This window comes from Mobula birostris, chromosome 13 (assembly GCF_030028105.1).
Source record: "Mobula birostris isolate sMobBir1 chromosome 13, sMobBir1.hap1, whole genome shotgun sequence".
Taxonomy (NCBI): domain Eukaryota; kingdom Metazoa; phylum Chordata; class Chondrichthyes; order Myliobatiformes; family Myliobatidae; genus Mobula; species Mobula birostris.
The window spans coordinates 7065863-7081595 of NC_092382.1; the positions used below are offsets into that span (position 1 = coordinate 7065863).

General features: G+C 45.9%; 1 protein-coding gene across 1 annotated transcript in view; it reads right to left on the reverse strand.

Annotated features, from left to right (window-relative positions):
• The window catches only part of LOC140207438 (uncharacterized), a 125200-nt gene that overhangs the window by 76516 nt on the left and 32951 nt on the right, over nucleotides 1-15733 (reverse strand). Inside the window, exons 8-10 of the mRNA XM_072275961.1 lie at nucleotides 2110-3847; nucleotides 1490-1639; nucleotides 1164-1334 (exon numbers count right to left, since the gene is read on the reverse strand). Coding sequence (XP_072132062.1) covers nucleotides 1164-1334; nucleotides 1490-1639; nucleotides 2110-3847 — 2059 coding nt within the window. The remainder of the gene's footprint in view (nucleotides 1-1163; nucleotides 1335-1489; nucleotides 1640-2109; nucleotides 3848-15733) is intronic.

Sequence of the window (15733 nt, forward strand, 5' to 3'; positions counted from 1 at the left end):
TTCTGCTCCCGATTCACTCACAATCACACACAATTAACTGACCGGCGACAGCGGGTGATAGTTGGAATAATCAGTCCCGTTTCTCACCGTCACTCTGCATCGAGGAACCGATGATTATAAAATTACACTTTATGGCCGTGTCCGAGATCGCTGCAGATCCAGGGTCACTGCCGAGGTATCTGTCAATTTAACATTATTATCTCGGCCAGACTGCAGAATGCACCGTCCTCAGCAAAGGGAGCAAAAGGTTTCTCTCCCGGGAAAATCCCAACTCGGGACACTGGTGTTCCAGACTGAGCCCAGGCCCCGGGCTCTTCTTGCCAGTGTAATTCCCCGGGGCCTCACATGGGGGAGTCTCGAACCCACACATCCGGCTGAAGCGGAGTCGCTGGAGATGAGGCAGATATACGTCAGCGCGGGTCCGCATCTGACGTCACAAAGCATGAAGCTGGAGCCAGTTCCGTTAGAACCGGCAGGAATTAAACCTGGAGCGGGACCATTAAAATGGAGGGCTGCGGTTAAATGGGAGGGCGGGGAATGGGCCAAGATATCATCCCATGGGCAAGGATGCTCACAAATTCAGATGTTCACACGATCACTGTCAGTCCGGGTCTGGGTTCCTGCAGAGATCCCAGTTCCTTCTTCCCGGTCCTACTTAACTGATTGTTCCCCAGCCTGAAACAGAGGGAAGCATAAAGATGAAATAAACAGATTACACAACAGTGTCAGTAACAGGGGACTGGGGTCAATGTTTCCACAACACCCGCAGACAAATATCAGCAGAAAATCCGCGGATCCGCTGATATTTCATCACATTAAACTTTAACACAAACACTCACCCGATCAACTGCAGACTCGGGAGGGTCAGTATGAGGCGGCGGAGAGAAGGGACAGATCGGTCTCTGAGCGAGTTCCATCCCAGATTCAGCCCCGTCAGTGATGGGTTTGTACTGAGAGCTGAGACAAGATCCTCGGCACCAGAATCGGTGAGATCGACAGCGTTCAGCCTGGAGATGAGAGAGAGAGAGAGGGTGAAGGCACAGAGAGACAGGAGACGGTACAAATCCCCAGTGTTTATCAGTAACACAATTACTGATCACATTAATGTTCAGTGTCAGACACCCAGTGACTGTAAACACAATCTCCCACAGTCTGGAACTTACATCAGTTTCTGTATTTTACACTCGGGGTTCCTCAGAGCCGCAGACACCAGTTTCACTCCTGAATCTCCCAGTTCATTATCACTCAGGTCCAGCTCCGTCAGTGATGTGTTTGTACTGAGAGCGGAGGCGAGATCCTCGGCACCAGAATCTGTGAGACCGACATTCTCCAGCCTGGAGATGTGAGAAAGTGAGGGTGAAGGACACAGAGAAAGAGGAGACAGTACAAATCCCCAGTGTTTATCAGTAACACAATTACTGATCTCATTAATGTTCAGTGTCGGACACCCAGTGACTGTAAACACAAATTCTCACTGTCTGGTACTTACCCCAGTTTCTGTATTTTACACTCCGGGTTTCTCAGAGCCGCCGACACCAGTTTCACTCCTGAATCCCCCAGTTTATTCTGCCCAAGGCTAAACACAAACAGACGAATTGATAAACAAAGTGATTCAAACCGTGGGTCTAAGGGAATTTCTCTCACTCAGATATTTCAGGAAACATTTAACCCTTCAGTAAATCACTGATCGGAGTTCCCATCACTGTCAAAGTCCCTCACCGCCCAGCTCCAGGGTATTCACCGATTATCTGTAATTTAGTCTGTCGGTGTGACCCTGTAAACTCCACATAATCTGTCTCATTCCCCGATGGTTAGAGAAAAGTGTTCCTGATCTGAGAGAGTCTGGTGGGGCAGGGGTGAGGGATGGGAGAAAATCCCACAGTGAGGAAGATTAGTGAATGGGGAAATGTCGACGGGAGATGGTGGAAAAAAAGGGAGGAAGGAGGAAGGGGAAGAGAGAACCCACAGGACGGGGGATGGGTGGGGTGGTCGCATTTCTCACAATTCTTCACAATTCTATTCACTACAGTTTTACCCAAGTTCCTTTCCATTGAAAAAGCACATAATGGAAGAGTCTCACATTTCAGAGTGAGAGATAAATCAAGTTACCTTAACTCCCGGCACTTGTACAGCCCGGGTCCCAGCCGCTGGATTCCTTCACACTGAATGTGGCAGTTCCCCAGGTCGAGGTGTTTTATTGCATCACAGAGTCCGATGACATGAGACAGGACCGCGCAGTCAATCGGGGTCAGCGTCATTCTACTGAATGAAAGTGTTTCGACTGATCCCAGTGCGGCCTGAGCCAGTCCACGATTCTGAGACTCAAACAGGTAGTGCAATGTGTTCAGGAGGCTCCTTTTACCAGATTCACTCCATGTGTTTCCACTCTGACGTTTAACCTCCTCCTTCACCCAGTCAATCACTCGGCAGGTTGTTTCATGAGGAAATGGGCCCAGAAACTCTGCCAGGCCCCGAGCTGTCATTGGGTTGGAGAGACCAGCAACGAAACGGAGAAATACCTCAAATCGCCCGTCTGTCGTGTTGTGGGCTTCAGTGAGGATTTTCTGGATTTTCCTGGGATGTAGAGTCAGGAATTGTGCGACTGCAGCGACAAACTCTTGGATGGTGAGGTGTGGGAATGTGTACACCACGCTCCGGACTGAATCCTCTCTCTCCAAAAGCTCCATCAGGAACCCGGACAGGAACTGGGAAGGCCGAAGATTGTACTTGATCAAATCTCCATCTGCAAACACAATCTTCTTCTTGGACACTCCTCTGAAGGCCATCTGACCAACCCTGAGAAACACATCACGGGGGTTCTCAATCTCACGGCCGTGGTTTTTCAGGATTTTGTAAATATAGTAGGAATATACTTGGGTGATGGTATTGGGGACTCGCTGCGGGTCCCTGACTCTTTGTGTGAAGAAGGGCCCCAGTGCCAGAGCGAGGATCCAGCAGTAGGAGGGGTTGTAGCTCATGGTGTACAGGATCTCGTTCTCCTTCACGTGTTTGAAAAGAGCTGCCGCCACCGACTGATCTTCAAAATACCTGATGAAATATTCCTTCCGTTCCTCACCAACAAATCCCAGGATTTCAGCCATGACACTGATGTCAGCCTTTTCCAACAAATGTAATGCAGTGGGGCGGGTGGTCACCAGCACTGAACACCCTGGGAGCAGCTTGCCCTGGATTAAACTGTACACAATGTCGGACACTTCACACCACCACTCGGGATCTGGGCACTGGTGCTTGGGTTCTGTATCTCTCCGACTGTCAGCAAAATCGATTCTGTGTTTGAATTCATCCAAACCATCGAATATAAACAGCAATCCCTCTGGGTTCTTCCAGACCTTTCTCAGCAAATTCCCGAAGTAGGGATACTGATCCAGAATCAGTTCCCTCAGGTTTATTCTGCAGTTAATGGAGTTTAAATCCCGGAATTTGAAACTAAAGACAAACTGGAACTGTTGGTATATTTTCCCCGTGGTCCATTCATAAACAATCTTTTGTACCATTGTTGTTTTCCCAATCCCCGGGACTCCGGCCACTGCTGCCGAACTCCCAGATTTGGATTTACTCCGGGAAAAGCTGCTCTGGAACAACTGATCCATCCGGAGTTTTTCCAGCTCTCCACGGAGATGTTCCTCTCTCCACTCCTCGTGGTCTCTGCCTCTTGCCAGCAGCTCATGTTCCACCAGTCTCCGATCTCGAACAGTAGAAATGACCGTGAGCTCAGCGTATCGATCAACCAGCTGGAAAACCTTCACCTTCTCCCTCATCAGGATCGTGTTCACTCTCAGTGTTTCAGTTTGTGCCCGCAGAGTCTCCTTGTGTTTCTGCTGAACATCTTCCATGGGAACAGACAGTGGACAAATTGTGAGATGCCTCAACTCAGAACTCGGTATTTAAGTACACAAGAGTTAGCTCAAAGCTATTACATTAATTAGATTCATCAACGGAAATTCGTACAGTGAAGTAAATTCGATCGACGGGTCCCTGACTGGACAGGGAGGCACGGTCTAGAAAAACACCAGATCGTCACATTTCCACATTAATTGTGCTGTGAAGGTGATTATTTCCCTGGTAGTTTACTGACCCCGACTGTCCCGTACTGGACACCATCCCACTACTGCCACAGCTATCATTGCTATTGTCGAAGAACTTTGAAAGCCCAGTGTTGTTGTGGCGCATAGAGATGGAAAAAGATAATGGGCATTTTCTCAAATTAACAGGTCGGGGAATCACAGCTCCCCCCTCTCGATCATTGATTCAAAGTAGCAAGAAGTATCTTTGTTGATCAGCACATACTCTGTGGGTGGGCGGTTGCGGGAGAAAATGTCAATGTCTCGTTCAGGATATTGAGACAGTCAGCATTTTGACACAAAACGCAGACGGTTTTCCCCTTCCATCATCACAGATGCTGCTCAGCTCACTGAGTTCCTCCAGAAAATGGGTTGAGACGGCAGATCTGCAGTACCGTGTCGCTTAAAGAGTTTGTGTTGTAAATACTCAACAGATTCAAGATACACAAGTGTAAAGGAGAAGGAAATAGTGATTATTCCGGATCTGATGTAGCGCAAAAAACTCAGATAAAGAAAGTAATGAAAAACACAATAAATATAAATATATACGATACAGGAGTCACTCTGCCTTAGGTGTTTGTGACAAAATAAATAAATAAATAAATAAAATAGTGCTAGTGGTTGGGTGGGGGTTGTTAGTTGTGGAGGGGCGGCTTAGTCATTGGAGGTGTTGATCAGTCTTAATGCTTGAGGAAAGTAACTGATTTTGATACTGGTGGTCCTGCTGTGGATGCTACGTCACCTTCCCTCATGGGAGAGGGGCAAACAGCCCACAGGCAGGATAGGTGGGATCCTTCCTGATGCTGCTGGCCCTTTTCTGGAGCCTTTCTGTATATACGTCCGTGATGGAAGGTAGGCTGGAGGTGCCGGTGATGCTTTGGGCAGTTTTGACTGCCCGTTGTAGACTTCCAGTCCGCCACAGTTATGCAGCACGTTGGCCTGTCTTCTGCAGCACAGCTGTAGAAGGACGCGAGTGTAGATGTGAGTACAGGTCAGACAACGTCTGTGGAGAGGGGAGAACGTGGAGATGCTACTGGTCAATGACTTTTAATGCAGGTTTGAAAACCATGCTGATTACAGGTCGGGTGATAAAGAAGATAGCAGAGACCGAGGAATTTCGGTAGCGGGTGGTTCGGGATTTCAGTTATGAAAGGATCTGCATAGAACACAGAACAGCACAGGAATAGGCCCGTCGGCCCACAACGTTTGTGCCAGCATGATGCCACAGTAAACTCATCCCACCTGCCTCCGGTGCTAATTATTCCCCCCATTCCCTGACCGCTAATGTGCCTGTCGAAATCTCTAGCCTCTGCCTACATCTCCACTCTTGGAAGCATATTGCAGGCACCTGCCACTCTGTAAAAGAAACTGCACTGTACATCGTTCCCCCATCTCACCCCAGATGCATAACCTGTATTATCTGATATACCTACAACGGAAACACTCTGCCTATCTTCACTTCCCAATTTTATAACCCAATATATGGGTTCCCTTCAAACCTTTACACTTCATATAAAATAGTCCAAGTTTGTCTGCACACTCCTTAACGTTTATGCCCTCTAATGTGGGATGTGAGTGGCATTTCTCTTCAACACCCACTGAGTCCTTCACACCATTCCTGTAATGGGGACGGAATTTCACCGATACTCCAAGTGCAGCCAAACCGACATTTCATACAGCTGTGACGTAGAGATTCATCTTCAGAGAGCTGTGGACATGGGTATCAAGATCGCTCTAGATATGAATGATGTCAGGGTCGTGACCTTTACTCTATACTTCCCCCATACATTTGATCTCTTGAATTGCATCAACTCACATCTCTCTGGATTAAACTCCATCTGATGTTTCCCCTTCCACATCTACAACTGATCTATATCTCGATGGATTCTTTGACACGCCTCTTCGTTCTCCACAACTCAGTTACCCATTTCAGTGTCATAAACTTTATCTTTCCCCTTCGGACTAAATTTATAGCATCTCTCGTCAAGATCCGCAGGCGCCGCCATCGTTGACTTTAATCCATTTTGATCCCTATCCCAATTCTGATCAGATGATATTTAATGGACCCCACATGCCAGATAGGGATTTACCCAATAACAGCTGCTCCCGAACTAGTCCTTTACCATTTAATCTGCCTTCCCCCAATTTAAATTTTCCACACCCCACACCGCATAAGCTATAGACCTCTCTTTATTCATAACCATCTGGGAACAGGAGTTGTGCTCAATTTTGCCAAAGGCTCTCCCACTGAAACCCGAGCATTTTGTAGGTTTACTTCCCAATACCATTTGCAGCATGTCCTCTCCTCTAGTTCGGGCATTACACACATGATTTCCAGAACACATCCCACCATTGGAGATTCCTAAAATATTCTTTCAGTAAGGAAACCTGGGGCAGAGTATGTTAGGTCATCAGCAACACAGGGGAAGTTAAAATTACCCACTACAACAAATATGCCGCTTTTGCATCTTTCCAGAATTTGCCTGCACATCAGTTCCTCTATCTCCTGATGACTACTGGGGGATGTTTAGTAAAAAAAAAAAACATCAGTAATTGTATCTGTCTTATTGTTGAGCTCTGCCCATATTGCCTCAGTGCTTCAACTCCCCAGTATGCCCTCTCTGAGTGCAAAAATATCGGAACTCTGGAATACTGAGCAGCAAATTCTGTCTCTCTCAATCAGGTCTTCATAAAGGCTACACAATCACACTTCCATTTACTGAACCCCTCTCAAGGTCCAACTACCTCACCCACCACACTCTCTCCACTGAGCTAAATATTTCAGACCCAACCATCCTATTATATTCATTTACCCGTCCCAGCCAGCCTTACAATGAGGTTTATTAGCTTGAACTGTATCTTCCCTAGACCTGACTATCCAGGAGATAATGTAGCTGGACAAGTGTTTGGAGTGTCAGTGGGAGAACATTATGGACATAGAGACCATCTGTCTCAGTTACGGAAAGGGATGGCGATGCCCCCAGTATTGATTTCCTGAATTAGGGGAAGGCAGATGTCAATGTAAGACAGGGTCTGGATGAAGTGTGGAACCAGTTAATTGCCTCTACACTACAGCTGAATACAAACTTTTAAAATGACATGTAAAAGTATTTTAGGACTCTGCCAAGGTTGTACAGGATTTCACAGTTTGAAGGGCTTGTGAGATCTCAGAGTGCGTCAGGAACCTTGCAGCGGTCTGTGGCGTCTCACGGTGTGTTGGGACCCTGCCAAGGATGTGCGGGGTTTTACGGTGTATCAGGACCCTGCTAAATATGTGTGTAGTTTCACAGTGTATCAGAATCCTGTCAGGGGTGTGTGGAGTCTCACAGTGTGAAAGGAACCTGCCAAGGATTTGTGCGCTCTCCATAAGACCATAGGATATAGGAACAGGATTACGCCATTCTGTCAATCGAGTCTGTTCTGCCATTCAATCATGGGATGATTCCTCCAGTTATCCCCACTCCCCTGCCTTCACTCTATACCCTTTTATGCCCTAGATAATCAAGAAACTATATATCTCTGCCTTAAATACACCCAATGACCTGGTCTCCATGGCCGCTCGTGGCAACAAATTCCACAGATTTACCACCCACTGACTAAAGTAATTTCTCTGCGTCTCAATTCTAAACGGACGCGCTTCAATCCTGCAGTCATGCCCTCTTGTCCTAGAATCCCGTAGCATGGGAAATAATTTTGCCATATCTAATCTCTTCAGGGCTTTTAACATTCAGAATGCTTCTATAAGATCCCCCCTCATTCTCCTGAATTCCAGGGAATACAGCCCAAGAGCTGCCAGACTTTCCTCATACGGTAACCATTTCATTCCTGGAATGATTTCCGTGAATCTTTTCTGAACCCTGTCCAATGTCAGTATATCTGTTCTGAAATAAGGAGCCCAAAACTGCACACAATACTCCAAGTGCCTTCTCACGATTGCCTTACAGAGCCTCAAAATCATATCCCTGCTCTTATATTCAACACCTCTAGAAATGAATGTCAACATTGAATTCACCTTCTTCACCACCGACCTGGAGGTTAACCTTTAGGGTAACTTGCAGAAGGACTCCAAAATCCCTTTGCATCTCTGCATTTTCAATTCTCTCCTCATCTAAAATAATAGTCTGCCTGTTTATTTCTTCAACTAAAGTGCACGACCATACACTTCTCAACATTGTATTTCATTTGCCACTTTTTTGCCCATTCCCCTAAACTATCTAAGTCTCTTTACAGGCTCTCTGTTTGCTCATCACTACCCGCTCCTCCACCTATCTTTGTATCATCGGAAAATTTAGCCACAAATCCATTAATACTGTCGTCCATATCATTGACATACATCGTAAAAAGCAGCGATCCCAACACTGACCCCTGTGGAACTCCACTGGTAATCGGCAGGCAGCCAGAATAGGATCCCTTTATTCCCACCCAGCCAATGCTCCACTCATGCTAGTGACTTCTCTGTAATTCCATGGACTCTCATCGTTCTAACCAGCCTCATGTGCTACACCTTGTCAAAGGCCTTCTGAAAATCCAAGTGCACCACATCTACTGCATCTCCTTTGTCTACCCTGCTTCTAATTTCCTCAAAGAATTTCAGTAGGTTTTTCAGGCAAGATTGTTCTTTCACGAAACCATGCCGGCTTTGGTCTGTCTTGTCATGTGCCTCCAGCTACTACATAATCTCATCCTTAACAATCGATTCCAACAACTTCCCAACCAGTGATGTCAGGCTAACAAGTCCGTAGTTTCCTTTCCTCTGCCTCCCACCCTTCTTAGAAAGCGGGATAACATTTGCAATTTTCCACTCATCTGGTATAATGCCAGAATTTATCAATTCTTGAAAGATCATCGTTAATGCCTCAGAATCACTCCAGCTACTTCCTTCAGAACCCGAGGATCCATCAGGTCCAGGCGATTTATCCACAATCAAACCATTGACCTTCTCCGTCGTAATTCTGACTGCACAAACTTCACTTCCCTGACATTCTTGAATGTCCGGTATACTGCAGACGTCTTCCACTGTGAAGACTGATGCAAAATACTCATTCAGCTCCTCTGCCATCTCTGCATCTCTCGTTACAATATCTCCAGCGTCATTTTGTATTGGTCCTGTATCTACCCTCGACTCTCGTTTACCTTTTATATATTTAAAAATAAACTTTTAGTATCTTCTTTGCTATTAGTCGCCAGCTTCCTCTCATAATTTATCTTTTCCCTCCTAATGACTTTCTCAGTTTCCTTCTGCAAGTTTGTAAAAAATCTCCAATCCTCTATCTTCCTACTAGCTCTGGCTTCCTTTTGATTACTTTGGCTCTGACCTCGCTTGTCAGCCACGGTAGTGTCCTTCTTCCCTATGAAAATTTCTTCCCATTTGGAATATATCCGTCTTGCACTTCTCTAATTCTTCGCAGAATCTCCAGCAATTGCTGTTCTGCTGTCCTTCCTGCAAATGCCCCTTTTCAGTCAACTTCAGCCAGTTCCTCCTCATGCCGTTGTAATTTACTTAATTCCACCGAAATACCGACACATTGGATTTTATTTTTTTCCCTCTCAAATTTCAATGTGAACTCAATCATACTACGATCACTGTTCCTGAAGGGTTCCCTAACCTTAAGCTCTCATCACCTCTGGATTATTGCACAACACCGAATCCAGCACAGCCAATCCCCTACTGGGCTCAACAACAAGCCGTCCTAAAAATCCATCCCTTAGACATTCTACAAAATTTCTCTCTCGAGGTCCAGTGCTTACCTGATTTTCCCAATCCACTTTCATGTTAAAATCCCCAACGATTATCAAGACATTGCCTTTCTGACACGCCTTTTCTATCTCCTGCTGTAATTTGTAGTCCACATCCTGGCTGCTGTTTGGAAGTCTGTATACAACTGCCATTAGGGTCTTTTACCCTTGCCATTTCTTAACTCAGCCCATAGAGACTCCAGACCTCCCAATCCTATGTCATCCCTTTGTAAGGGTTCAATATTATTTCTTATACACAGAGCCAAACCACCACGGCCGCCCCCCCCCCCCCCCACATACTAAACTATCCTTCCAAGACACTTTATATCCTTGGACGTGCAGCTCTCAATGGCAGCCATAGAACATAGAACATAGAATAGTACAGCACATCACAGGCCCTTCGGCCCACAATGTTGTGCCGACCCTCAAACCCTGTCTCCATATAACCCCCACCTCAAATTCCTCCATATACCTGTCTAGTAGTCTCATAAACTTCACGAGTGTATCTACCTTTACCATTGACTCAGGCACTGCATTCCACGTACCAACCACTCTCCGAGTAAAAAAAAAAAACCTCCCTCTAATATCTCCCTTGAATTTCCCACCCCTTACCTTAAAGCCATGTCCTCTTGTATTGAGAAGTGGTGCCCTGGGGAAGAGGCGCTGGCTATCCACTTGATCTATTCCTCTTAATATCTTGTACACCTCTATCATGTCTCCTCTCATCCTCCTTCTCTCCAAGTAGTAAAGAACTAGCTCCCTTAATCTGTGATCATAATCCATACTCTCTAAACCAGGCAGCATCCTGGTAAATCTCCTCTGTACCCTTTCCAATGCTTCCACATCCTTCTTAAAGTGAGGCGACCAAAACTGGACACAGTACTCCAAGTGTGACTTAACCAGATTTTATAGAGCTGCATCATTACATCGCGACTCTTAAACTCTATCCTTCGACTTATGAAAGCTAACACCCCATAAGCTTTCTTAACTACCCTATCCACCTGTGAGGCAACTTTCAGGGATCTGTGGACATGTACCCCCAGATCTCTCTGCTCCTCCACACTACCAAGTTTCCTGCCATTTACTTTGTACTCTGCATTGCAGTTGTCCTTCCAAAGTGTACCACCTCACACTTCCCCTAATTGAACTTCATCTGCCACTTCTCAGCCAATTTCTGCATCCTATCAATGTCTCTCTGCAATATTTGACAATCCTCTACACTAGCTACAGCACCACCAACCTTTGAGTCGTCTGCAAACTTGCCAACCAACCCTTCTACCCCCAACATCCAGGTCGTTACTAAAAATCACGAAAAGTAGAGGTCCCAGAACAGATTCTTGTGGGACACCACTAGTCACAATCCTCCAATCTGAATGTACTCCCTCCACCACCACCCTCTGCCTTCTGTAGGCAAGCCAATTCTGAATCCACCTGGCCAAACTTCCCTGGATCCCATGACTTCTAACTTTCTGAATAAGCCTACCGTGTGGAACCTTGTCAAATGCCTTACTACAATCCATGTAGATCACATCCACTGCACTACCCTCATCTATATGCCTGGTCACCTTCTCAAAGAACTCTCTCAGGCTTGTTAGACACGATCTGCCCTTCACAAAGCCGTGCTGACTGTCCCTGATCAGACAATGATTCTCTAAATGCCCATAGATCTTATCTCTAAGAATCTCTTCCAACAGCTTTCCCACCACAGATGTAAGGGTTACTGGTCTATAATTACCCGGACTATCCCTACTACCTATTCTGAACAAGGAGACAACTTTCGCTTCCCTCCAATCCTCTCGTACCATTCCCGTGAACAACGAGGACATAAAGATCCTAGCCAGAGGATCAGCAATTTCTTCCCTCGCCTCGTGGAGTAACCTGGGGAATATTCCGTCAGGCCCCGGGGACGTATCCGTCATAATGTATTTTAACAACTCCAACACCTCCTCTCCCTTAATATCTACATGCTCCAGAACATCACTCATATTGTCCTCACCATCATCAAGTTCCCTCTCATTGGTGAACACCGAAGAGAAGTATTCATTGAGGACCTCGCTCACTTCTATAGCCTCCAGGCACATCTTCCCACCTCTATCTCTAATCGGTCTTACCTTCACTCCTGTCATCCTTTTGTTCTTCATATAATTGAAGAATGCTTTGTGGTTTTACTTCACCCTAACCGCCAAGGCCTTCTCATGCTCCCTTCTTGCTCTTTTCAGCCCCTTCTTAAGCTCCTTTTTTGCTACCATGTATTCCTCGATAGGCACATCTGATCCCTGCTTCCTAAACCTCATGTATGCTGCCTTCTTCCACCTGAGTAGATTTTCCAGCTCACTTGTCACCCATGGTTCCTTCACCCTACCATTCTTTATCTTCCTCACCGGGACAAATTAATCCCTCACATCCTGCAAGAGATCTTTAAACATCGACCACATGTCCATAGTACATTTGCCTGCAAAAACATCATCCCAATTCACACCCGCAAGTTCTAGCCTTATAGCCTCATACTTTGCCTTTCCCCACTTGAAAATTTTCCTGTTCTCTCTGATTCTATCCTTTTCCATGATAATGCTAAAGGCCAGGGAGCAGTGGTCACTGTCCCCCAGATGCTCACCCACTGGGAGATCTGTGACCTGAGCCGGTTCATTACTTATTACCAGATCTAGTATGGCATTACCCCCTGGTCGGCCTGTCCACATACTGTGACAGGAATCCGTCCTGGGCACACTTAACAAACTCTGCCCCATCTAAACCCTTGGAACTAATCAGGTGCCAAACAATATTAGGGAAGTTAAAGTCACCCATGATAACAACCCTGCTATTTTTGTACCTTTCGAAAATCTGCCTTCCAATCCGCTTCTCGGCATCTCTGCTGCTACCAAGGGGCCTATAGAATACTCCCAATATCTATCATTTAGCCAAGTTTCAGAGATGGCCACAACGTCATATTTACCAATCTGTAGCTGAGTTTCAAGATCGTCTATTTAATTCCTTAAGCTGCGTGCATTCAAATACAACATCTTCAGTCCAGCATTTGATGCTTTCTATTTTAACTGCACCACGCCTCTATTGCCCTGTAACTCATGCCACTGGCTGTGATCAAGCCTCATCCCCTGCCCGTTCTTTCTATCATCTCTGCTGCACACCATCTTTGATTTATTTCTGTTTTCCCCATTCTCAGCCCTATCACTCTGCTTCCCAACCCCCTGTCACATTAGTTTAAACCCTCTCTCATAGTCTCAGCGTGTGTCAGGACCCTCCCACGGATGTCTTTGGGTCTCACAGTGTGTCAGGACCCTTCCAGCGGTGTGTGCGATATCATAATCTGTCAGGAGCCTGCCAAGGTGTATGGGGACCCACAGTGTGTCAGGAACCTGTCAGGGATATGTGGGGTCTCAAAGTGTGCAGCACCATTACAGCAGTGTGTGGTGTTTCCCCAGTGTGTCAGGACCTGAAAAAGGAGTACAGGCAGTTAGGATGGAAGGACGGAAGAAAGCTGAGAGGCAGGACAGGAATACAATGAAGTGGCACATACCAGTAAATGTGTGGCTGAAGATTTGGAGTTGGGGCAGGGATTCAGATAGCTGGATAATTGGGACCTCTTCTGGGGCAGGTGGGACCTGTATAAACGGACAGGTTGCACTCGAATCCAAGTGGTACCAAACTTCCTGTGGCAGGTTTACTCGAGCTGTTGGAAATGGTTTAAAACAATATGGCAGGAGGATGGGAACCAGTATGATAAAGCTGAGGATGACAAGTGCATGACATGGGTACAAATGCAGTCAGGGCAAATAGTTAATTTGTACCCCAGAGGCAAAGTTCAAAAGGGTGAAGAATGCAGGACTGAAGGTGCCGTATTTAAATCCGGGTAGCATTCAGAATAATGAACTCGTGGCGCAATTAGAGATCGGTCGGTATGAGATTGTGGGCATCACTGAGTCATGGCTGAAAGAAAACCATAGTTGGGAGCTTAATCTGAAAAGATAAACTTTGTATCGGAAGGACAGACAGGAAGGTTTATGTGGTGATGTGCTGGTAAGAGGTGGAATTATATCTTCAGAAAGAGGCGTCTTACAGTCAGAGAGTGTTGAGTTTTTGTGGGTGGAGTTAATAAATTGCAATGGTTAAAATGCATTATGGGAATCTTATACAGGCCTTCAAATTGTAGCCAAAGTGGGGATAAAATTGCAAAGGGTGCTTGAAAATGCATGTAATAAGGGTAATGACAGAATTGAATTGGGGGCTTCAATATGCAAGAGGTTTCTGAACATTAGGTTGATCTCTGATCGCAAGAGAGGGAATTTGTTGAATACCTACGAGAAGGAATTTTAGAGCAGCTTTTGCTTGTGCCTACTTGGGGAAAGGTTATCTTAGATTGGGCATTGTGTAATAACTCAGATATTAGTAACATAAGGGGACCCTGAGGAGGCGGTGTTCATAATATAATTGAATTGATACTGCAGTTTCAGAGGGAGAAACATAACTCACATGTTTCTGTATCACAACGGAATGAAACTAATTTCTGAAGCATGAGAGAAGAGCTTGCAGTGGAGGACTGCTGAAGGATACATGCGCTGATGACAGCAGAGCAGAGATGGCTGGAGATTCTGGGAATAGTTCACAAACCGCAGGATAGATCTGTCCCATAGAGGAATAAGTTCTCAAACAGCAGGGGTAGGGAATCGTGGCTGACAGTGGAAGTTAAGGACTGCATAAAAACCAAGGGAAGGACAGATAAGGCAGCAAAAGTGAGTAGGAAGTTCGATTACTGAAAAGGTTTTAAAATCTAACAAAAGTGGTGTATAAGATGATGAGAGGCAGAGGCTTTCCCCCCAGGGTTGAAATGGCTAACACGAGAGGGCACAGTTTTAAGGTGTTTGGAAGAAGGAGATGTCAGGGGTAAGTCTTTTTTATTACGCAGAGGGCAGTGAGTGCATGGAATAGGCTGCCGACAACGGTGGTGGAGGCGAATACGACAGGGTATTTTAAGAGACTTCTGGATAGGTACATGGAGCCTAGAAAAATAGAGGGCTATGGGTAACCCTAGGTAATTTCTAAAGTAAGGACATGTTAGGCACAGCTTTGTGGGCCGAAGGGCTTGTAGTGTGCTGTAGGGTTTCTATGTTTCTATGTTTCAAAAAGGCTTCTAAAAAGCTTTAAGAAGGGAGGGAGACAAAAGAAGGGAAATTATGGGCCAGTTAGCCTAACCCCAGGGGCTGGGAAAGTGTTGGAGTCTTTTCTAAAGGATGAGTTTTCAAGGTACTTGGAGACTAATGATAAAATAAGTCAGAGTCAGCATGGTTTCTTAGAGGAAGTAACAAGCACAGTGGACAAAGGAAAGACAATGGATGTCATGTACTTACTATTCAGAAGGCGTTTGATAAGGTGGCACATTTGTGTCTCCTTAACAAGATAAAATTGGATGAATGTGCCAAGAAGTGGCAGATGGAATGCAGTGTTGGGAAAATGGTGAGATTTCATTTTTGATAAAAAGAACAATAGCGTGGATGAATATCAAAACGGGGAGAAGGTTCAAACATCAGATGAGCAGAGGGATTTAGGGGTCCTCATGGAAGATTCCCGGAAGGGTAATTTCCAGGTTGAGTCACGGTAAAGAAGCCCATGCAAACACAGTGTCTCAGGAACTTGCCAGGGTTGTGTGGTATCTCCCAGTGTGTCAGGATCCGGTCAGATATATGAGGGGTCTCGCAGAGTGTCAGGATCGTGCTAGTGGTAGGTGGTTTCCTAGTGTTTCAGGACCCTGCCAGGGGTGTGTGTGCGGCCAGCATTTTGTCAGGACCCTACCAAGGGTGTGTGGGGTCTCCCAGTGTGTCGGGATCCTGCTGGGAGTGTGCGGACTCTATCCAACGTATTCGGCTGAGATATGGAGCGCAGGAAAAACATTGATTGTTGAA